General features: G+C 42.8%; 1 protein-coding gene and 1 non-coding gene across 8 annotated transcripts in view; both read right to left on the bottom strand.

The window, feature by feature from the left end:
• The window catches only part of TMEM131L (transmembrane 131 like), an 86434-nt gene that overhangs the window by 22512 nt on the left and 39250 nt on the right, over positions 1-24672 (bottom strand). For 6 of the 7 annotated variants that reach the window (XR_004255953.1, XM_032223749.1, XM_032223747.1 and 3 more), the window contains exons 8-16: positions 23511-23588; positions 21319-21469; positions 21153-21211; positions 20257-20365; positions 18786-18882; positions 17038-17191; positions 16080-16250; positions 11624-11693; positions 10446-10563 (exon numbers count right to left, since the gene is read on the bottom strand). Coding sequence is in view for 6 of the 7 variants with exons in the window: in XM_032223749.1 (XP_032079640.1) it covers positions 10446-10563; positions 11624-11693; positions 16080-16250; positions 17038-17191; positions 18786-18882; positions 20257-20365; positions 21153-21211; positions 21319-21469; positions 23511-23588 (1007 nt within the window). In the remaining variant the exon portion in view is untranslated. The remainder of the gene's footprint in view (positions 1-10445; positions 10564-11623; positions 11694-16079; positions 16251-17037; positions 17192-18785; positions 18883-20256; positions 20366-21152; positions 21212-21318; positions 21470-23510; positions 23589-24672) is intronic. The other variant, XM_032223750.1, reaches the window with a different exon arrangement.
• Positions 24286-24416, bottom strand: LOC116513608. Its single transcript, XR_004256013.1, has one exon. It is a non-coding gene; the product is annotated as a small nucleolar RNA SNORA66 (small nucleolar RNA).

The following is a 24672-nucleotide window of genomic DNA, read 5'->3' on the forward strand; positions in this document are numbered from 1 at the left end:
TCCCCTCACAGCGCACATAGAAGGACCGTTCAGGTAAGTCAATGGTCGTTTTCCTGTGCGCTGCTTGGGGAATCCAAGCATGGGACATGCCAAAGCAATTAAGTTCCAGGGCGGGAGCTAGGCTGGTCAGGTCCCTCCGAAGAAGAGAGCACCCACTGCAACACTCGCCACCCAAAGGAGCCTCAGCTGAGGCATACATGTCAACCTTGTAATGTCTAATAAATGGTGATGGCGACGACCAGATAGCTGCCCTGCGAATCTCTTCCACTGAGGCTTGCGTAGCCCAGGCTGCTGTGGTAGCCGCACACCTGGTAGAAGTGGAGGAGTGATACGCCTGGGGACCGGTCCGGAATGGCTGTCATAAGCAAGAGCGATGCATGCCTTTAACCAGCGGCCGATGGTATGGGAAGACAACTTCTGCCCCATGGATGATGGCTGGAAGGATACAAAAAGTGCCTCTGACCTCCTGAATGATGCAATGTGCTTCACATAGCACCAAAGAGTCCTGGTCACATCCAGGTGATGCCACTGGCGTTCCTGCGGATGGGAAGAAATCCGGGAGGATGAGCTCCTGTGCCCTGTGGAACAGGGTGTTGATCTTTAGAAGGAAGGGCGGGTCCAAGCGAAGGATGACTCTGTTGGGGTGAAATATGCAGAGGTCCGTGCGAACTGAAAGCGCCGCTAGCTCAGACACCCTCCTGGCTGATGTGATAGCTACCAAGAACACCGTCTTAAGTATGAGTAACCGGAGGCTGATGGATTGAATGGGCTCGAATGGTGAAGTTGTGAGAGCCCTGAGTACCAGAGTCAAGTCCCAAGTCAGGTAGCGGTGCATGGTCTGAGGTTAGCTGCTCCCTTTAGAATGGATTTGACCCGTGAGTGTTGAGACAATGGACGGCCATGGCCGCCTCCAATCATCATGGACAAGGCCACTACCTGCCGGCGAAGTGTGTTGGGCGCTAAGCCTTTGTCAAGTCCCATCTGCAAAAAGTCAAATAATTGGGGCACCGAAGCCCTGATAGGGTCAGTACCGCACCGGTACTGACCCTATCAGTTTTGTACCCTGCAGAAGGCCTGCCAGGTGGCCTCATATATATGAGTCGTGAATGGACAACGGGCTGCTTGAGTAGTGTCAATTACCTTACTTGAGTAGTGCAGTCCGGTTACAATAGCCCGCTCACGTGCCACACAGTTAACTGCAGCAGCTGGGGGTTTGGGTGTATGAGAGCTTCCTGGGTGAGCTGGATCTGGTTGTCCAGAATCCTCCATGGATGTGAGACTGAAAGATGCACGAGGTCTGCATACCAGGGTCGCCGGGACCACATCGGGGCAACCAATAGGACTTCCGCCTGCTCCGTCAGGATCTTTTGAATGACCAGCATGAGGATCGGAAGAGGTGGGAAGGCGTAAAGAAGGCCGCCAAGCTATGGACTGTAGAGAGCATCCACACCCTCCGCCCTGGGCATCTGGTACCTGGTGTAAAATCATGGTAGTTGCGTGTTGTGAGGCTGTGCAAACAGGTCCACCTCAGGTTGGCCGAACCAGCGAGAGAGCTCCTGGAAGAGGGCGGGGTGGAGACGCCACTCCGCTTGATCCACGGTGGCCCTGCTCAACCAGTCTGCCTGTGTGTTGGAAACGCCCGAGATGTACTCTGCCCGAATCGACAACAGTGTGCTCTCCACCAAGTGATGTAGTCTCTCCGCCTCCAACATCAGGGCCCTGGAGTGGGTGCCCCCTTGGCGGTTGACATGGGCCTTGAAGGCCACATTGTCAGTCAGGACCAGTATGTGGTTGTTTGATACTATGTCCCGGAATTCTTGGAGGGCTAGATGGATGGCTCGGAGCTCCAGCCAATTGATGCTGTTTCTCAGTTCTTGATCCGACCAGCGGCCCTGTGTGACTTGGTCCAGGCATGGGCTCCCCACCCGAAGAGGCTGGCATCTGTTGTAATTTGGATTCGGTCCGGTTCCTTGAATGGACGCCCCCTGAGGAGTTTGGAGGACGTCCACCATCAAAGAGACCTGAGTGGTTTGGGCGGGAGCTGAACCTTGACCAGAGAGTGGCTGGTGTGGGCCCTCTGGAAGGGAAGCAAGAACCACTGAAGTGGGCGAGCATGGAACCGGGCCCAGGGAACAATGTCTATACAGGAAATCATTTTCCCGAGTAGTTGGGAAAGTGTTGCCAGTGGTAAGAGTCTCTGAGATGATACCTGACTCACCAGGTGCTGAATGCTCTGTCATCTTTCCTGAGACAGGGACACCTCGCATGTCACGAAATTGATGATGGTCCCTGGTGGAGCAACGACGTGGTCGGCTGCAGGTGGCTCTTGGAGAGGTTCAGCACGAACCCGTGTTTCTGTAATGTGTCCATTGTGCAATGCAGATCCTGGAGGGCCTGGTTCCGTGATAGAGACAAGACCAAGATGTCGTCTAAATAACAATTCGCTTGTATAGGGACTGAGCGAAGCAATGCCGCTACAACTGCCAGGAGCTTGGTAAACGTTCGAGGGGCCGGCGACAGGCCGAAGGGTAAGGCCCAGTACTGGAAGTGGCATCCAGCGAAATGAAAGCATAGAAACCTCCGGTGTGCTGAATGGATGGACACGTGGAGGTATGCTTCCTTGATGTCGACTGATGTCATCATGTCACCCTGGCGGATTGATGCCAAGATGCTTTTGAGGGATTGCATCTTGAACCTTCGATACTTGATGTACAGATTGAGCCTTTTCAAATCTAGGATGGCCCACCATCCCCCCGAGCTCTTGGGCACTAGGAATAAGATGGAATAAAAACCTAGCCCTTTTCCTGTCCCTTTGGAACCTGCTCTATAGCGTTGATGGATAAGAGATGTTGTATCTCGGAGTCCATTAGACGCCTTTTCACTTGGCACCTGGATACAGGGCACTTGATGAATTGCCTCGGGGGAATGGAGGGAAATTCTAGAGTGAGGCCCAGCCTCACCACCTGGAGGGCCCAAGCGTCAGACGTTGTCTCCGTCCACTGGTGAGCGAAGTCCAGAAGGCGTCCGCCAATAGGCCCCTCCCCTTGTGAGTCATCGGTACCTCCGAAGGGACCGGTTGCTGGCTCCACGAAATGGCTGCCTCACCTGGGTTTGTGCCTGGTTCTGTTGGCGACCCCTATCCCTGGCTCCCGTACAATCCTGACCCCTGTCCTGAGGATGGGTAAAGGTTCTGTTATACTGGGGAACATAGGGGGCAGTAGTGAACCCCGAGTCCCCTGCACAAAAGGGCTGGCGTCTATTATAAGGCTGTTGCCTCCTGTCAGCGCGCCTACTGGTAGATGGGAGCATTTTGCGTTTATCTCTAGTTTCAATGAGAATTGGGTCAAGTGCGGGCCCAAACAGTGTCCCACCCTTGAATGGAGTGGAAGCGAGCCGCCATGTGGAGCGGACATCTGCTTGCCAATGGCGGAGCCATAGCAATCGCCGGGATGCTACATTGGACACCACAGCCCGGGATGCGAATTTCGCTGCATTAAGAGTAGCGTCCGCAGAGAATTCCAATGCTGCCATCAACTTGGTAATATCTTGGTGAAGGCGCATGTCATTGGGGCCAAGCCTACCCTGCAGTTGCCTGAACCAGACCAAGGATGTCCTATTACAGAAGGATACCGCAGTAGCAGCACATAAGGCCCAGGCCGCAGCCTGATGAGTCTTTTGAATGACCAACTCAGCCTTATGGTCTTCCGTTTTCAACCCTTCAGAAATCTCTGAAGGGATCAATGCTGGTGATGCAAGGGCGGCAAAGGGCGGGTCCACAAATTGGAAGATACCCTCCAGTTCTGGGGTGGAAGTGTACAATTTCTTATCCCCGTTGCTGGGCGGGGTAACTGCAGTCGGCTGCGCCCACTGCTTTTGAACAATATCAAGAAACAATTGGGGGAAGGGAATAACTTCCTGTTCCGAAACCTGTTCAGCAAATAAACCTTCTGTTGCATCCAGACCAACTGCGGTGCTGGCCTGCGTGGCAGCTCCACACATGTTAGTGGTGGCTTTCGCCTTATACAACAGAGACTTAAATAGTGTAAGAATAAACCAGAATAGAATAGAATAGAATAGAATTTTATTATTTGTATGCCGCCCTTCTCCAGGAGGACTCAGGGCGGCGAACAATTCAAGGGGGAAAAAGGGGAACATAAAAACAAAATACAAATAATAAAAGTAAACAACAGTCGCACAACCATACATGTCGAGAGGGGAGGGAACTCATCACCCCCAAGCCTGCCGGCAAAGTCAGGTTTTGACGGCTTTTTGGAAGGCCTGGAGAGAGGTGAGGGTCCGAATCCCTGCGGGGAGTTCATTCCAGAGGGCCGGAGCTGCCACAGAGAAGGCCCTCCCCCGGGTAATAGCCAGGTGGCATTGGCTGGTAGATGGCACCCAGAGGAGGCCAACCCTGTGAGATCTAATGGGTCTGTGGGAGGTAATTGGCAGCAGGCGGTCTCTCAAGAAGAAGTGGACTGGTCCTGAGCCATTCCTTCATCGTCTGAAAAATCCATGTCTAATATTTCCCCTTCCTCCACCAAGACTGAATCCTCACTGTAAACTGAGGGAAGAGGCGAAGGTGGATCTGCCTGAGGTAACTCTGTAGGCCCAGCAGTAGGCCGGGGCACCTGAGCCCTGCGATTTAGCTCTGCATCCACACCCTTGGAAATTGCTGCAGATATCATGTGGTATAACTCTGGGGGAAGGCCCAAGTCCTGGCCTTCCGCAGGCCTGAGGCGTGCAGCAGTAGGGGTAAAGGTGGCTGAAGGCCCAGCACATGGAGGCGGACGGGCTGAAGCCAGGCTTATCTCCGAGAGACTCAGGGGGATTGGGGCCCCCTCCTCTGAAGTAGGCACTGGGGGCAAGGGGAGATCAGAGATAAGAGCCAACCTGGTTCCCTGAGAGATGCAGGGGAGAAGCGGAAGAGATCCACTGAGGAGCTAACACAGGAGGTGAACCGCTAGCCGTCCCAGAGGCCTTGTCTGATGCCTTGGACCTGCGCTTATGTGCCTTATCTGGGGCCGCGGATGAGGCCCGGATGAGGCCCGGATGAGGCCTGCCACAGAGAAGGCCCTCCCCCGGGTAATAGCCAGGTGGCATTGGCTGGTAGATGGCACCCAGAGGAGGCCAACCCTGTGAGATCTAATGGGTCTGTGGGAGGTAATTGGCAGCAGGCGGTCTCTCAAGAAGGCGTTTAAAGATACTGCCCGGGTGCCGCTTGGAAGCCGTTGCGGCCCATTTCGGCTGGAGACGCTGGGTAATTATTGCTTGGAGCACTGTTGGAGTCCGCTGTGACCCGGCTGATTTGAAGAGAGCCCTGACCCCCCCTCTTCTAGTGGGCTGAGAGAATCCCCCCCCCTCACCCCCTTTTATTACTTTTTCTCGCCCCAAGGAGAAGACGGTTAGCCTGGGACAGTACTGGGAGAGAATGGGAGGCGGTTTCTATCTGCTACGATTGCAACCCCATTCCTCTCCCCTCGGCTTGGCCTCCCCTGTTGGGGCATTCTTTCCTCCACTGGACCATTGCCATTGCAGGCCCTTTTGCTGGTTGAGCTTAGACTCCCCTCGGAATGCGGCTATTGGACTTTTTGGATTATATTTTCATCTATTCCTTTATTTGCACTTTCATCTGCCACGGCTATTGGTGCCTGATGCCGCCCTGGACCTGCTACTTCAGATAACATCATTACTGGACGAGTGGGGGTATCTACAGTATATAGGAGGCTCTCTCCTTTCCTTAACCACCTTGGACTTTTTTGGACTCTCCCAGATCTATTCGCACTTTACATTAATTAACTTTTTGCGCAATCTATAATTTCTTTCTTTCCTTACACCTTTTTTCTTCCTTTGTATGGGCTATGCATGAGGTATGCTTGATTGAATGAATGTCCCACTTTTATGATTATATTGTTGTAAATTTGTGTTTTTTAACTTTTTACGTGGGGACTGTCTGGGGGAGTGTATGAGTATGCGTGATTCGGAGGACCTGTCGGGAACTGCGGGGGCCACGGGGGTGGTTGAGGGGACCAGAGACACGGGAGAGGGTCGGGGTATTGCGGTCGTAACAGGGAGGGGCAGATACGGCGGGGACTTTAGGGCAGGCCATTACCGGGGAAGGAGGGTTCGCTACATTACAGAGATCCCTCCTTCCGGCCCTAGGAGTCCCACTCCAAGACCAGATGGCGCAAGTGGTCAGGACCCTGGTCTCAGGCTGTTGTCGCTAAATGCCAGGTCTGTTGTACATAAAGCACCTCTCGTCCGGGACTTAATTTTAGACGAGAGGGCAGACCTGGCATGTATTACTGAGACCTGGCTGGGCCCAGAGGGAGGAGTCCCCCTTGTAGAACTGTGCCCAGAAGGATTTCAGGTGCTGCATCAGCCGAGAGCCCAGGGAAGGGGTGGGGGTGTGGCCGTTGTTATCCGGGAGTCGTTAGTTCCTCGTATGGTCCCTGCTCCGGAGATTGTTGGGTGTGAGTCTTTGCTGTTAAAGTTGGACCTCAAGGGTCAAGTGGGTCTGCTGCTAACGTACCTGCCTCCCAACAGCGTTGCAGCAGCCCTCCCCTCGCTCCTCGAGTCGGTAGCCGAGCTGGCAATTGAGTTCCCTAGGTTGATGGTCCTGGGGGACTTTAATTTGCCGTCGCTCGGTGAAAACTCTGATGGGGCGCAGGAGTTCATGGCTTCCATGACAGCCATGGGCTTGACTCAAGTAATCCGAGGCCCAACCCATTCAGCGGGACACATGCTTGACCTCGTATTTCTCTCGGAGCAGTGGATGTGTGATCTTGGTCTGAGGGGGAGTGACATCATACCCCTGTCGTGGTCAGACCATTGCCTACTGAGGCTCGACTTCCGGAGGCCAAACCCCCACTGTAGGGAGGAGGAACCGACCAGGTGGTTCCGCCCCAGGCGTCTTATGGAGCCAGCAAGGTTCCAGACAGAGCTTGGGGTTATTCCTGACACTTTCGCCCACAGTCCGGCAGAGACTCTGACTGCTGCGTGGCACTTGGCAGCGTCAGAGGCCCTCGACCGGATTGCGCCACTGCGGCTCCTCCGAGGCGGCGGATCCCGGAGACCTCCTTGGTTCACCGAGGAGCTCCGGGAGATGAAGCGCCGGAGGAGATGCCTAGAGCACCGTTGGAGGTCCGATAAGTCCGCTTCGAACCGAGCAATGGTAACCACCTGCACCAGGGAATATACTAGGGCACTTAGGGCAGCTAAAAGATCACACATAGCCTCCCTGGTCGCATCCGCTGAGTCCCGTCCAGCCGCCCTGTTTAGGATAACCCGCTCCCTATTGAACAAAAGGGAGACGGGGGAACCCTTGCAGGGCAGAGCTGAAGAATATGCCCAATTCTTAGCGGACAAAATTGCTCGGTTTCGGACGGACTTGGACTCCACACCTGCAGTTCCAGCCGAGGCACAGGGGGACCAAGTAGAACAGCTCTGGGTTGAGTTTCAGGAGGTTACCCCCGGGGATGTGGACAAGGCCATGAGAGCTGTGAGTTCCTCCACCTGTGTTCTGGATCCGTGTCCCTCATGGCTGGTTTCTAACTGCAGTGAGGTGACACGAGGCTGGATCCAGGCGGTTGTAACCGCCTCCCTTCGGGAGGGGAACTTCCCCGCCGCACTGAAAGCGGCGGTGGTGAGACCCCTCCTGAAGAAACCATCCTTGGATCCAGCTGTCCTTAACAACTATCGCCCGGTCTCCAACCTCCCCTTTCTGGGGAAGGTTGTTGAGAAGGTGGTGGCCTTCCAGCTCCAACGGTCCTTGGAGGAAGCAGACTATCTAGACCCCTTCCAGTCAGGCTTCAGACCCGGTTACAGCACAGAAACCGCTTTGGTCGCATTGATGGATGATCTTTGGAGAGCCAGAGATGAAGGACATCCCTCCATCCTGGTCCTCCTTGACCTCTCAGCGGCTTTCGATACCATCGACCATGGTATCCTTCTGCGACGACTGCGGGAGGTGGGAGTGGGAGGCACCGTGTTACGGTGGTTCTCCTCCTACCTCTCGGACAGGTCGCAGTCGGTGTTAGTGGGAGGGCAGAGATCGTCCCCAAGGCCCCTAAAATATGGGGTGCCGCAGGGTTCGGTCTTATCCCCCCTACTATTTAACATCTACATGAAACCGCTGGGAGAGATCATCCGTAGGCACGGGATCAGATACCATCAATATGCGGACGATACTCAATTGTATCTGTCCGCCCCATGCCAAATCAATGAAGCGGTTGACGTGATGGACCGGGGGCTTGAAGCCGTCATGGACTGGATGAGGATTAACAAGCTTGTGCTCAACCCAGAAAAGACCGAGTGGCTGTTGTGTTTTCCTCCCAAAGATTTGGCCAATAATCCAACACTCAGGCTGGGGGGTCAAATTTTACACCCCTCAGAGAGGGTCCGCAACTTGGGAGTCCTCCTGGATCCACAGCTGTCATTCGACCATCATATAGCGGCTGTGACCAGGGGGGCATTCGCCCAGGTACGCCTGGTGCGCCAGTTGCGACCCTACCTGAATCGGGAGGCCCTCACAACAGTCACTCGGGCCCTTGTGACCTCTAGGCTGGAATACTGCAATGTGCTCTACATGGGGCTGCCCCTGAGGAGCATCCGGCGACTTCAGCTAGTACAGAACGCAGCCGCGCGAGTGATTGCGGGTGCACCCCGATTCACCCGCATTACACCTATCCTCCGCGAGCTGCGCTGGCTACCTGTCGATCTCCGGATGCGCTTCAAGGTGCTATTGATCACCCATAAAGCCCTACATGGCAGTGGATCTGGATACTTGAGAGACCGCCTTCTGCCAATTACCTCCCTACGACCTATAAGATCCCATAGATTAGGCCTCCTCCGCATTCCATCGGCCAGCCAGTGTCGGCTGGCAACCACAAGGAGGAGGGCCTTCTCAGCAGTGGCCCCGACCCTTTGGAACGAGCTCCCCGTAGAGATTCGTACCCTCTCCACCGTCCAAGCCTTCTGCACAGCCTTGAAGAACTGGCTCGCCCGTCAGGCCTGGGGATAAGGATTCCTACCCCGCCCGAATGTTGTATGCATGTTGCCCATTATTTTATTATGTGTTGTTGTCTCAATGTTGTATTTCCCCCTTCCCTGGTTTTCTGTGAGCCGCCCTGAGTCCCCTCAGGGAAAAGGGCGGCCTACAAATGCAAATAAAACCTAAAAACCTAAAACCTAAACCTTTTGGGTAGAGGCTCTGGTGGTGGCCCTGCTAGCCCGTGGGGTAGCTTCAACCTCAATAGGGGGCTGAGGGGCATTACTGGTCTCCCCAATACCTCCGGAGATAGGTAGATCTGCCATGGTATTAAACGGAAAGAAGTGAAAAGGCTCAATCTCCACCAACTTAATAAGCGCTTTGGAGCTCCAAGGCCGATTTCGCTCTGTTCGCTAATGCCTCGTGTGACTGAGAAGCTGCTGCGCACAACCTCCTCACTGCCGAATGACCAGGCAAGAAATGGAACGAGGGTGAGAGCCGTTGACGCAACGTTGCTACCTGGGTGCGAAAGTGAGGACACGCCCCTTGTAGCTGACCAGCGCGCGCACACATGCAACAAGGCATCCAAAATTGTGGCCGCAATTTCGGTGGGAGTTTTAAAAGACACTGTTTGAATTGCCACAGCCGTAGCCAGCTCCGCAAACTTGCCGCAAGCCCAGCGGTCCGGAAAAGTCACAGCGATGAAAATCAGGAAATTAGACCATGCCAGCCAGGGCGGGTAGTTCCCATTGCAAGTGGCGCAGAAGGGCGAACCAATCCCCAGCACGTGTGGCAGCCAAAGGAGCAGCGAACCAACTCCCGAACGAAGCTGCGGAAGTAAATAGGTGGCTCGGTTCCAGCGCTGCCGAATTCTCCGATGTTAAAATCGCAGAGAACGCTCTCAACGCTGTGAGTGCTGTGACTGACAATGAATTGTCGACACCTCCACTCCGTGCCTTAAGGTTTATCAGTAAAAGTCACTTACACATCCAAATAATGAAAAAGAATCCATGGAATCCTGAGTAATTTGTCAATTAGTCTAGAGAAAATTGATATACGTCTCTTTAGGCTGGACTGAGTTAAAAAAACTTATCCATCCAGTCAGAGGAGGCGTGGCCAACAATTACGTAACTCAGTCTCTAGGCTAATGGACAAAGTTAACCCATGCTTGGATTCCCCAAGCAGCGCACAGGAGAATTGCCAATTGGGAACCTGTTTCCAGACTGTCTTCCAAGCCCTTCCTCCCAAGTCTATGGCCAGCTTAGTCAGAAAAAAGCTAAGTTGCACTCTATAGCCGGCATTTTACCCATAAGTGAGTCCGAACAACTTTTTTTTCATCCTAATTTGAGTTATCATTATTTTTGCTACAAACAGAAATTTAATCATAAACTACAACTCTAGTTGCAGACAAAATTGTTAAAAGAATATATATATATATATATATATTTATTATGCAAACCTGCAAATTTCACTCTGCTTAATTTTTTGCCATTTTTCATGGAGTTCATATGCAAGATCAGAATCCACATTCCACGTTGAGCTGTCGAGAGAAAGACTTCTTTCCCAAAGGAGGTTTGCTAAAATGAAAATAATAATACGCAGTTGCACTGTTACACAATGTTTATTTTAATTCAAACTTCTCTGATCAGCATCATTAGGAAAGTACCAAAAAATCTATACCAGTGATGGCTAACCATTTTTGGCTCATGTGCTAAAAATGGGGGGAGCGCAGGGGGGTTGTGCATGGGCATGCCACACCCATAATGCTATGTGCTCAAGTTTAGCGCACAAGCATGTGCTCCTCCCCTCGCGCGCATACATGTGTGACCACAGCTCCTCCCCACTTTTGGCACGCTTTTTTAACCCTCCCCAGGCTCCAGAGGCCTTCTAGGAGCCTGGGAGGGGGCGAAAACAGCCTCCACCTCTCCCCCAGAGGTTTCAGGAACTTTCCTGAAGCCTCCGGAACACAAAAAAAATGGGCCTATAGACAAACTGGAAGTTCAGGAACAAAGTTCTGGTTTGCTTGTAGGGCCATTTTTTGTCCTCCTGAGCCTTCAGGAAAGGCTCCTGAAGGCTCCTGACGGCGAAAAATGGCCCTACAAGCAAACTGGAAGTCTGTTCCCAAACTTCCGGTTTGCTTGTAGGGGTGGTTTTTCGTGTTCCGGAGGCTCTGGAGGCAAAAAACGGCCTCAAAAGAAGGCTGAACTTAGCTGGTCAGCACATGCATGTGCGCTGGAGCTGACATGACAACGCCTCACGTGCCCTAACAAATGGCTCTGCGTTCCACCTGTGGCATACATGCCATAGGTTTGCCATCACGGATCTATATTTTTTAAAAAAATTAAAGAACAAATGTTACCTAATACAGAAGACTTATGCAAAAAAAAAATGTTATTATTTCTCTTTCTCATGCTGGAGGTGGCATCTGACTTATCTTTCCTCTGATGTACTGCCTTTCCCTATTTTCCTCCTGTTGTCAAAAAGAATATATACATCTAAACCTCTGTAGTACAAAATGTTAAGCAGCAAGGGCAGAATATTGCTAAGATCTATAAAGAATAGTGTTGCAAAGAAATGAATGCTAGTTATTGTATTTTACTTGATAACAGATTCAAACATATTTTTTTTTACATTTACCTTTGTCTGACATTCTTAAGGAACAGTACATATCATGATGTGCTATGGCTTCAAAATGAGTCTCTCCTTGCTGAAAGATAATTGGAAAAAAAATGGTTAAGCAAAATTATCTTGCAAAAATAAGTTTCTAAATGTAAGCTGGCTTGCACTATAATTTACTCTTATGTTTTATGTGTTTCAGGAATTTTTAAAATACAAATAGAATACAAATTAAATGACATAATTTTAAAATTTGTGTGTCTGGCTTTAAAAAAAATAGAAAGAAGCATAGAGATTGTACATTCCTGTGATCTAAAACTTTCTATTTCTGTCACTAAAATACAAAATGGTCCAGAAAATGATGTGTCTTATTTAATTCAGATTCAGGAAACACTGCTTCAATTAGCTATTTATTTAATCTTTTTTTGAGACAGAACTTTTTTATTTTTTCTTTAAAAAAAAAAACACAAATATGTCATCATTTGTCAATCATTAAGACATTGAAGTACAATTTTTTTTTGTGTGTGTGTGTACCCCTCCCTCCCTCCACCCCCCCACCCCCTTCCTCCTTCCCCCCCCCCCCCCGACTTCCCAGAACCCGTACCCGGTATGGATTTTTAACTAACACAGTCTAAAATCTATTGAGAAAAAAGAAATAAAGAAATTAATGACATTCTAGATTGACCTTAGCTTCTTCTTACTGAACTGACTTTTAACAGTTTAAATCATTTCTGATCTTAAGCATAGGCTAACTGGAATTTCTTAGTCCCATATTTATTTTGTATATAGTCAATCCATTTTTTCCAGTCTCGTTTATATCTCTCATTTGAATGATCTTTGAGATATGCCGATATTTTAGCCATTTCAGCTAAGTATGTTACTTTCAATGTCCATTCTTGGATTGTAGGCAAGTCTTCCTTCTTCCAATATTGCGCCACCAACAGTCTTGCTGCAGTTATCAGGTGCAGAATCAAATTGGTCTCTACCACTGTAAAGTCAGTACATATACCTAGTAAAAATAACTGAGGACTAAACTTTATCCTTCTTTTAAAAACATTTTGCATGACCCACCATATTTTTATCCAAAATGCCTTAACCTTTTGGCAGGTCCACCATATATGATAATATGTAGCATCAAGAGAACCACACCTCCAACATTTAGGCTGTACATTCGGATACATAGAAGCCAACTTTTTAGGATCTAAATGCCATCTATAGAACATCTTGTAAAAATTTTCTCTCAGATTTTGAGCTTGTGTAAATTTCACATTTCTTACCCAAATTCTTTCCCATGTATCCAACATTATTGGTTCCTCAATATTTTGAGCCCATTTTATCATACAATCTTTAACTAATTCTGTTTCCGAATCCATCTGTATTAATACATTATATATCCTCTTTATATGCATCAAGCTTTGATCTCTTATTTGTTTAAACAGATTATCCTCAACTTGAATAAAACCAATTTTTTGATCTATTTTCCACCTAGCCTGTAATTGCCCATACTGGAACCATGTTTGAACTACCTTCTCCTCTTTTAATACCTCTAAAGATTTTAATTGTAATACCCCCCTTTCCGAGGTAAGAAGCTGTCTGTAGGTAATTCTGTCCTGTTTTTGTGCTGTATTCATATTTTCAATTGCGTGTCTAGGAATTGCCCACATGGGTATCTTGTCATTTAATTTATATTGGTATTTCTTCCAGACCCGCAATAAAGCATTTCTTAAAATATGACTTTTAAAGTTCTTATCCAATTTTTTGTTGAATAACAGGTAAGCATGCCAACCAAATAGCAGATCGTGTCCCTCAATGTTCAATATTCTATCATTGGTTAAGTGAATCCAATCACTAATTACAGATAATGCCACTGCATCATAATATAGTTTTAAATTAGGTAGTTTCAATCCTCCTCTCTCACGTACATCTTGCATTATTTTCATCTTTACCCTCGGCTTCTTTCCTGCCCACACAAATTTGTTGATACCTTTCTGCCATTCTAAAAGGTTCGCATCTTTTTTTAATATAGGTAACATTTGAAAGAGAAATAAAAATTTTGGTAGAATGTTCATTTTCACTGCCGCTATCCTACCCAGCAAAGATAGGTGCAATTTCTCCCATTTTTTCATCTCTGTCTGTATACTATGCCAAAGTGGTTCATAATTATGCTTATATAATTTCCCATTTGAAGTTAAAATGTTAACTCCAAGATATTTGACTTTTTTAACTACCTCACATCCTAGCATCACTCCTAATTCTTCCTTTTGTTTAATATTCATATTTATAGCTAATATTTTGGTTTTTCCTAAGTTTATTTTAAAGCCCGACACTTGACCATATTGATTAATCATATTCATTAAAACCATACTAGATTCCTGCGGTTGTTCCAATATTATGACCAAATCATCCGCAAAAGCGCGGACTCTATATTCTTGCTGCCTAATCTTGATCCCTTTTAAACCATCCAAGCCCCGTATTTTATTCAACAGTACTTCCAAAGTTATAATAAACAATAATGGGGACAAAGGACAGCCCTGTCTTGTACCTTTTCCAATTTGAAAAGAGTCTGTTAGACTTCCATTGACTATGATTTGTGCTGTTTGCTGTTGGTATATTGCTTTAATTGACTGTAAAAAATTATCTCCTATCTGCATTTTTTGCAGTATCTTCAACAGAAATTGCCAGTTAACTCGATCAAAGGCCTTCTCAGCATCCAAAAATATAAACGCAGCTGGAATCTGGTTGTTCTTTCCCAAATATTCTAATGCATTAATAATTAATCTAACATTACTTTTCATCTGTCTCCCTTGTATAAAACCTGTTTGGTCCGTATGTATCAATTGTTGAATGACCAACATTAACCTATTTGCTAATATTTTAGTAAAAATTTTATAATCTACATTCAGTAATGAAATAGGTCTATAATTTTTGGGTTGAGTAGTATCTTGATCTTCTTTGGGTATCAAAGATATAAACGCTGTCTTCCAAGATGGAGGAACTTTACCTTCCATTTGAATCATATTAAATAATTCTCTAAGAGGTTCTACCATTTCTAACTGTAAGTTTTTATAGTAAACCGCTGTCAAGCCATCTGTACCTGGTGCTTTCCCTGACTTTAATTGCTTAATTACCTGCAGGATTTCCCCCGAGGTTATTGGTTGATTCAATTTTTGCCTGTGTTCTTCTCTAACTGAAGGTATTTTCTCTTTGTCTAAATATTTGTCTATGTCTAAACCATTAATTTTATCCCCTTTATACAGTTCTGTAAAAAATTCCCAGAAAGCCTTTTGAATCTCTTCCTGTTGAAATACCTCCTTCCCTCTGTAAATCAGTTTAGATATATTTCGAGTTTTCCTTTTTTTCCTAATCTGATAAGCTAACCATCTGCCAGGTTTGTTTGCATTACAAAAAGTATTGTGTTTTGCATATAATAGATTAGTAGCCACCTGGTCAGAGATCAACATGTCAAATTGAGATTTTAATATGTTAATAGCTTCCTTAACCTTTGTATCGTCTGGGTTCATTGTTAACTCCAGCTCTTTTCTCTTAATTTCCTCTTCCAGTTCTGTTCGTTTTAACCCTTGCTTATTTCTATGTGTTTTATTTATATTCATCAAAACTCCTCTCAGCTATTTATATAATCTTTTAAATACAATTTATATGACTGCCCCACTCAAACATTATGACTACAGAGGACAATAAATTAAAAGAAATGAAATTTCAGTTAAAATCCAAAACATTAATAGGTGACCAGAAAAATCTTATTCATATAGTAGCTGGGTACCCCTGCTTTGCAATGAAACTATGTGATTGGGCAATGCAGTAGAAATCCGATTCACTCCTGTTCAATCTGTTGGCTCATTGGTGGTTGGTGGTTGGTGACTGAAACACATAAGGGAATATTGCTCCTGCCGCTTTGAGTCCGGAAGCAATTTCATAGGTGGAAGGTATAGACATTTTGGTGAGGTACCAACATTTAGTAGTGTAAGGCGCACGAGACTGCTCCTAAGTGAAGGAGTGGAAAGTCTGCCAGTTTGAACTGAGGTAACGGAATGTGAGGCAACTGGCAGTTGGAACACAGTTCTTTTCAGGTGGGGAGGGGGAGTAGAACTCCCTAGTATCTGAACGTGTTATAATTACTGTATAAGAAATACTAATGATCTGATGGTCATTTCAAAAAATCCTTTCTTAGCGAGCACCTCGAAGCCAAGAGAAACATACATGACAAATTTTGTAGGCTTTATGGTTCTGGAATTTCATGATGAGTGAGTGGTATTTGGCTTTTATATAGAGAGATTTCTCCGGATGAAAGTGACATCTGGAACCTATTTATTAGTTCATTAATAGTTTTCCTGTCTTTACATATTATGGAGAATAATTTCATAGACAACACATTTCAAGTAGAAGAGACAGTACCACTTTTGTAATAATATTACTATTCAATGCATTCTGTAGTCATACATTTAGAGCAATATAGTACCTGAGACAAAGCAGAATAAATCTGTAGTGGAATCTCAAATATCACTCCAACATTTGTAGTCACAAAAATACTGGAAAATAAACTTGTTACAGATTCCTGTATGTGATACTTCAAGGAAAACACATTCCAACAGCCAGGAGGTAGAATCAGGGCTCCTGTGAAGTTCAGAACCTAATGGCAAAAACTCAGATATACAAATACTATTTGGGTTTTATGTCTTTTGATTCTAATCCTAGTGTATATGAAAATAAAACAGCAAACAAGGATTATATTTGTCCTGCTACTTCTCTCTGCAGCAAGACCATTTCCTTCAGTATCTAGACATTCCATAAAGCCAAAACTATGAAGATTATCAATCGTTCTTCTAATATATTGGCCCAAAGTGAAATTTGATTATGAATTCAACATTTAATATCCTTACAATTTCACTGGCGTCTCACAAATTCAGTCACAAGTAGGATAATTTCTAAAATGTGCATTGATGCTTAGTGGCATTTTAGAAACTGTTCAGAATAAGAAAGTTAAACAGCTTACTTCACAGCTACCAAATACTAAAATAAACTGGGAAGGCCCCAACTGGATCACTCTAGTTTACTCAGCAGTCCTTTGGAGTGGCCTTGTACTCATTATCACCCAATATCCAAATCACAGTAGAGCCTCACATTGGTTCGATATGATGTGTTTGCACTGTGCATTAATGTTGTTAGGATGGACTAAACTGAATTTGAAAGTTATATTTTATGACACAGCAATAAACACTTGTTTATTGCTGTGTTCATAGTTTATACCAGTGACGGATAAGTATCAGTATTTTATGTAGAATGAATGAATACTAATATAGATATATACACAAATTGCAGAAAGAAAAAGAGCTATGACTGAGCTGAATGAAAGCACTATTATATAGATGGTTATTTGCAGAAAAGTGAACTAGGAGACCAGAAATAAAAAAAATTACCTTTAGAATATCCTTAGTTTGCCTTGATACATACACATCATTTAGCATAATGCTAAAATCGAAATTATTTGTAAACCACACAGACCAAAATGCTGAAATATTGTGATGTGGTTCTATGTGAAATACCACTGCAAATGGATTAATGCCAAAATACCTACAGAGATAAAATTAAATGCACAATTAAATGCGAAGACTGTCAATAATTTTAATTAATATTGTATGAATATATCTATATCAAAACAATACAATGTATAAATATTTTTCAAAATATAATAAAAAAGAAAAAATCTGGAAACTGCCTGCTTCCTCCCTCCCTTCCTCCCAATGTAGCATTACCACATTATTATTATTGTTGTTATGTTGTTGTTGTGTGGTTAATCTTTGGTGAGATTCACAGTCTTTGGGGCTGGTTGATAGCTCAACAGCTCGAGTCCTAACCAATGACCTAGGAACTGTTAAGGTAACGTCGTCGGAGGATATAAGCTGTTCCAAGTAGGGCGGTTTTTTGTAGAATCAGAATGTTCAAGTCTGATAAATTTAGAATTTCCAAATAGCGAGGTAGCCCTTTGGGTATTGCTCCAAGGGCTCCAATTACAATCGGGACAACACATGATTTCTTTTTCCGCAGTCGCTCAACTTCAATTTGCAAGTCCCGGTATTTTGTGATTTTTTTTCTTGCTGTTTATCTTTAATTCGTGCATCTCCAGGTATTGCAATGTCAATGAACCATACTTTTTTCTTTTCAATTATTTTTATGTCAGGTGTGTTGTAGGCCAAGTGCCTGTCAATCTGGATTCTGAAGTCCCACAAGATCTTGCCTTTCTCATTTTCTAAAACCTTCTCAACCTGATGGTCCCAGTGGTTTTTGATGTACTCAAATCCAAACTTTTGGCACAATTTCCAGTAAATGATCTTAGCAACGCGGTCATGGCATTATAGGTAGTCAATTTGTGAAAATTTGCTGCACCTACTGATCACGTGGTTGACTATCTTATCTTTCTCATTACAGAGGCGACATTTGCTGTTGGTGTTAACATGCTGATTTTTTCCCTTTGCAGTTTGTGGCTAAGGCTTGTTCTTGAGCTGCCAAAATAAAGCCTTCTGTTTCTTTTTTCAATACTCCTGATCTTAACCAGTTTCAAGTTAGTTTTTGGTCAGCTTTGCCTTCAATACTTTTCAAGTATTGGCCATGCGTAGCTTTGCTTTTCCAATTTTCAGCTCGCTTCTCAATTACTTCTTTCTTATATTCAGCTTTTGACTTAGTTGTTTTCAAAAGGCCTCCTTTATTTACTTCCTTAATCATTGGTTCTTCACTTTTCTGGATGTAATCATTCAAGATGTGTCTTTCTTCTTCCACAGTCTTCGCTTTTTCTTCTAGTAGCTTGTCAGCTCCATGCCCTAGTTGCCTAGCAGAGGGAGCTGAGCCCTGTAGCTCATTTTGCGCAGAATGAGGAGCGATAGCATCCAACAGAACCCTTGTTAATCCAGGCAACGGTTCAGCCAACATAAATTTCATTTTTCTCATATTCACCATGTTTGAATAAGTTGTGGAGCAAATTTTGTCTGGTCCTTCACCTAAGACCTGTCCAAATGTCATTAAAATCAATACATCCCTCTGGAAATTGTTTTTAAATCATGCCAAATGACTATGATATCTGGATTAATTCTAATTTATAGAATATGCATTCCTCTGTTTTTGAGGATTTTGCATTGTAGTATGTTGTTACAAATTTGCATTAAAAACTCACCCTTCTATCACTGGATGCAAAAGACACGGCTTAAGTAAAGTTGTTCTATCCAGTAGATTAACTCTTTCCTGGTTGCTTTCATGACCACATAGTGTACCTATGTCAAAGAAAGGGGGAAAAATGGATCCAGGAAACTACAGACCAATCAGCCTGACATCAATACTTGGGAAGATCCTGGAAAAGATAATCAAGCAACAGATCTGCGAACACCTAGAAGCAAGCAAAGTTATAACCAGAAGCCAACAAGGGTTTGTCAAAAACAGATCATGTCAAACAAATGTTATTGCATTCTTTGATAAAATGACAAAATTAGTGGACCAGTGAAATGCTGAAGACATAGTATACTTGGATTTCAGTACGGCATTTGACAAAGTACAATCTACTTCTTAGTAAGTTAGAAAAATGTAAAATAGACAGATCAACACTAGTTGGATTTGTAACTGGCTGACAAACTGCACTCAATGTGTAGTCCTTAATGGAACTGCATCTACCTGGAGGGAAATAAGCAGTGGTATACCCCAAGGTTCTGTCTTAGGCCCAGTACTGTTCAACATCTTCATAAATGATTTAGATGAGGGAATAGAAGGGGAATTCATCAAATTTGCAAATGACATTAAGCTGGCAGGTATAGCCAACATCACAGAAGACAAGCTCAGGAACCAGAAGGATCTTGACAGATTTGACTGGATTCTATCTAACAAAATGAAATTCAGTGATCAGAAAAGTAAGGCTTTACACTTAGGTAAGAATACCCAAATGTATAGCAATAGAATTGTGGGACCTGGCTCAATGGCAGTAACTGCAAGAGGGATTTAGGAGTCCTAATGGACAACCATTTTTATGAGTCAGCAGTGTGCTGCAGCTGCCAAAAAAGCCAATGCAAACCTAGGCTGTATTAACAGAGGGATAGAATCAAGTTCACATGAAATGTTAGCATCACTTTACAATGCCTTGGTAAGATCACACTTGGAATATTGCATATTGTCGCCACAATATAAAAAAGATGTTGACACTCCAGAAAGACTGCAGCAAAAAGCAATAAAGATTAGCGGTTTGACCCTAAAACATATGAGGAATGGTTGCAGGATTGGGTAAGTTTAGCCTAGTGAAAATAAGAATTAGGGGTGACACAACATCAGTGTTCCAATATTTGTACGGCTGCCACAAATAAGAGGGAGTCAACCTATTCTTCAAAGCACCCAAAAGCAGGACAAGAAACAGTAGAAACAATTTAATATAATGTGACTTATGTTTAATAGTCCTATCAAAAGGACCATGAATTTTAATAACATATATACTTGAAATGTTCTTTAAAAACCAAATTATACAGTCTAGATTAATACATTTTGCTGCTTTATTAGAAAGGTAGACAAAATGGTTAAAAGGAAAATAAATAGTTTTTCATTCTGAACAAAAACAGACTTATAAAATATCAGTTTTTCTTATTACACAACATATGAAAATACTGTACCTTTACAAATAATAGAAGCTACTTTTGTGAAATTCATAGTCAACGATGGTAGCAATATTGGTTCAAAAAGCAAAGAAAATATTTTTTCCTGGGTCAAATGTTTTATATCCTGCAAAAAAGCAAATTATACTATTACATCATTAATTTCTATCATAGTTGCTATAAACAACAAAAGGCAAAGTTTCAAGTCCCTGCAGTTTGTCCCATCAAGCCATTCTTATTCTGAACTACTACTATTGAACAAATCTATTAATACAGTTTACAGTGTTAACATAGTTTTATACTAAGAATTAGCACAGAATTACAAATTTCTTTTGGAACTTTTTAAACTATCACTTCCCCACTCCCTACTTGTGTAAATTCTTTCATGCACAATTCACACCAAAAGTATGTCCTAATCTGCTTTTCAATACTCATTGGAAGTGATTGATTGTTCACCTTTGTTCATAAGAGATGAGAGGAGGTTGTTGAAATGTCTAATTACGCATAAAGACAGTGAACAGAAAAAACATTTCCCCAAATGGAAAACTTATATGTATTTCCCATTCTCCTTGATCTACTGAAAATCAAACACAACTTTCCACTTCTAACTTCATAGGCTAATACTTTGACTAGTACCAAAAAACTGAATTAATTTCTAAAACCAAATTGGGAAATAAAGAATGTTCTGTTCAGCATCATAAACATGCTGGTAACAATTCTGTTTGCATTTTGTTCCTTGAATTAAGGATTTTCTATTCAAATTTCTTTTTCAATAAAATCACATTTTGTTGTATTATAACTGCCCGAGCATGACGGGATCAACAAGAATTTGTGAGCAATTTATTAAACATAAAGGTGTAGAGCAAAAATAATATTAAACATAAAAATATAATGTATATATATTTAAAAATTACCTGCACATATAAAAGGTTGTTCCCCGAATGTAATACATACAAGATTACTGAAGAACCATCTATACAAAAAGAACAAAACCAGAAGCAAATGTAAACTCTCTACTATGACACTATACCATGGTCTAAAAAAAATTAAAATTAACGTGGTAATATATCTTGGCCTTACCTGAGGTCTGTGTTTTATCCATTGCTACATAAACTACAAAAAGGTTCTCCAGTAAATATTGTCTAAGATCCACAAATTCATGCTGCACATTTTTCATTCGGACCATTAAACTTATTTCTAGCAGTAGGTCATTGGATGCAAAGCAACAATTCTAATATAAAACGAAAGGAAAATCGAAAAATGACCACAGGTGAATAATTAAAAGCCTATAAATATAAGTCTTAAAAGTGGGCGTTTCCCACACCAAAACAAAACTGTGCCTCAAGCAAAGGGATTCTCTGATGGCATTCTTCTTATATGCTATGCACTACCTCAGTGATTATTATTGTTGTTGTTGTTGTTGTTATTAGTATTATTATTATTTTGGCATGGATACCCCAAAGAAGAGCAGTATCATACATATTACGTTGCTTTCATGTAAATAGTTTAAGTTTAATTAAGTCTATCTGATGATTATATGTAAATTGAATTTATAATTTACATATCATTAGACAACCATGGAAGGGGTAGTAATATCACTATTGATGATGCAGTGTTACTAAATCCACTACTAGATCTAGAAGTCAGTCTGCAAATCTGAAATGGAACTAAAAAGTTTGACCATGTTAAATAAACAGAATGAATGAACAGAATGAAGCAGTTACCTGAAGCTCTACATGCCTGAACTATGAAGAGGGCAGCAGTAGCATCCCACTGCTAGTCTCTTCTAGTTATTGAGAATGGTGTTATGAATCCCTCAGCCTGCCCTGCAAATTTTAAACTACTCTCCTGCCTTTATCTGCCATCTCATGACCAATGCTGAATGTTTCATATCCTCAAAACTCTGGACTGATTTCCATCTTGTTGTCTGATTTTAACTTTAACTTCTTTAACAGTATGAAAAAACTTTGTTTGATATTCAACATTGTATTGGTAGAAGGACATTTTTGGAAGCTAACTGCCATTCACTTCAGAACTTCCAAAGTCCTCCATTATTCAGGAGAACAGGTAGTCCTCACAAGACTTTGTTTGGTGACTATTCAAAGTTACAATGGCACACGAAAAAAGGGGCATGATCGTTTTTCACACTTACCACCATTGCAGCATCGCCATGCTCACGTGATAAAAATTTGGATGCTTGGCAATTGGTTCATATTTAACATGGTTGCAGTGTCATGAGGTCATGTGAACAGTATTTGTGATCTTCTGGCAAGCAAAGTCAATAGGGAAGCCAGATTCAATCAACTGTATTATTAATTTAACAATTATAATGGATCACTCAATGAAATCACTTTCTTGTGGCAAGAAAGGTCATAAAATGGGACAAAACTCCCTTAACAAATGTTTCACATAGCAACATAAATTTTGCGCTCAATTGTGGTTGTAATTTGAGGACTACCTGTAACCTCTCCACATTTTATTGGATGTGTAAAGGGTGTCAGGACCCCATAAAGGGATATGAAAGCTAGTCTCCAAATGCACCTTCTACTAGTATGAGATTAGCTGTCAATGTTGTCTTCTCCTTCCACAAAAGTAATCCAGGAAGAAAGAGTTCTTGAAACTATTTTTTTTCCATAGATGGAGTAGTAAACATGACAAAATTAGTATTTTCTAAACACTAATAGATACATGTGAAAGTGCTGATTCTGGGAAAGGATCATTCTGGATAATTTTATAATGTTCCATTCTTCCTCTGAATACTACCCATTCAGCTGTTCTTGGGATTGGAACAGCCCAGAATTTAAAATGGCACATTTTGCATTCTTAGAATCACTTTAATAACAGAAATTATGGTGTCTACCCCCTTTTAAGACCCCCAATATAGTAAGAGAATCAGGAAGACAGGATAGCAAACAGCACAGAAACCTGCTTAAAGTTGAAGAAAAGGAATATAGAATAAAAGTGATTCTGTTTAACAAAGCTAATTATTCACAGAATAGAATGTTAAGAGCAATTATTAAATAATTCTAATAATGTTCATGAATAAATATCAAAAAGGGCATTTAAGCCATATATAACTTGAAACAGACCTGATAAAGATAAAGAAGGGAAAATTAGTTTTGAAAAGATAACCTTAGTGTACATGCTAATGTATACCTGAGCAATGATTCAGAACTGGTTCAAATCACATTAACAGCAGCTTAGTTTACTGCTCATAGATAAAATGCTTATATTTGTAAAAGCAAATTTAAGAGCAAACATACATGCCATACCTTAAAATAATGATACAATTTGTTATGTAAACTGCATTCAAGGCGAACTTTTACATGACTGACATTCCTAGTTTCTGCCTGAAAAAAATACATAACCAGTAGTTTTATAAAATAGTTCAAGAAATTGAAATCTAGATGAAAATAAGGAGAAACCGATAATATTTGTAGAACAAAAGGTTTGGTCAAAGTACAGAGAAGTACTTTCTTCTGTATTAAAATCTTGGGCTGGGTCTCTAATTACTGGACCAAAGGCTGCTGATCATAGAAGCCTTCCATTATATACTGTATACAATGTACTTCAGATATTTTAAGAAGATAAAATGGCATGTATGCTTTTTAATATTGTAATTTATGTTATTTGTGTTTAAATAATAAGTAACCACTTGAAAAAGTATTTATAATTTTGTAAAAGCAGATTGTCAGATGTACTTATTGAAGAGTTTGCATCCAAAATATAAATTATAAAAACATAATATAATATTTAATAGATTTAAATAGCATTGTTGCTCATTCCATTTCATTCTTACATTCGAAGTTTCCACAAGGGAGAGCTATAAGATCTTATTTAAATTCTTTCTATAAGCACTACATTTTTTGGAAATATTAATACCTAAGGTCCAAATTTGTGTTTATTAGCACCTTTGTTAAAATATAGTGCAGGAGAATCAGCAAGACCTACACTTATACACTAAACAAATATTTAATAAATCAGTATCGCTAGTAGCATAACAACTGAAACAATCAATGCATCTTTTAATAAACTAGGAACTATTTATATTGTCATGGTATAGAGTAAGCAGCCTTGCTATATTTAAGGCTAGTAAACATCTGCTACCACATTTAATTTAGCAAACCTGTTCCCCTTGCTTCTGCTACATCACGCAGAGCCAGTGATCGAGTTTGCATGATTTTTTCTATTTAAAATAAAATCCAAACTTATTATTGTCCTTTTTCTATGTTTATTAAGAGTATATGAAAGTGTATAAAACATACACTTTAAATTTATCCATAAAGCAGTCAATAAAACACCTTTTTCCTCATTAAGCTAGAACTTAAAAAAAAGTTAACATAGCAGTCCATAGTTCTAGCTCCATTTTAAATTTCTCCTGTTTGCAAAGTGGGAAGCCCAGCCCTTAGCATGCAAATCACACCCTTTAGTTAT

The sequence above is a fragment of the Thamnophis elegans genome, chromosome 9 (assembly GCF_009769535.1).
Source record: "Thamnophis elegans isolate rThaEle1 chromosome 9, rThaEle1.pri, whole genome shotgun sequence".
NCBI lineage: Eukaryota > Metazoa > Chordata > Lepidosauria > Squamata > Colubridae > Thamnophis > Thamnophis elegans.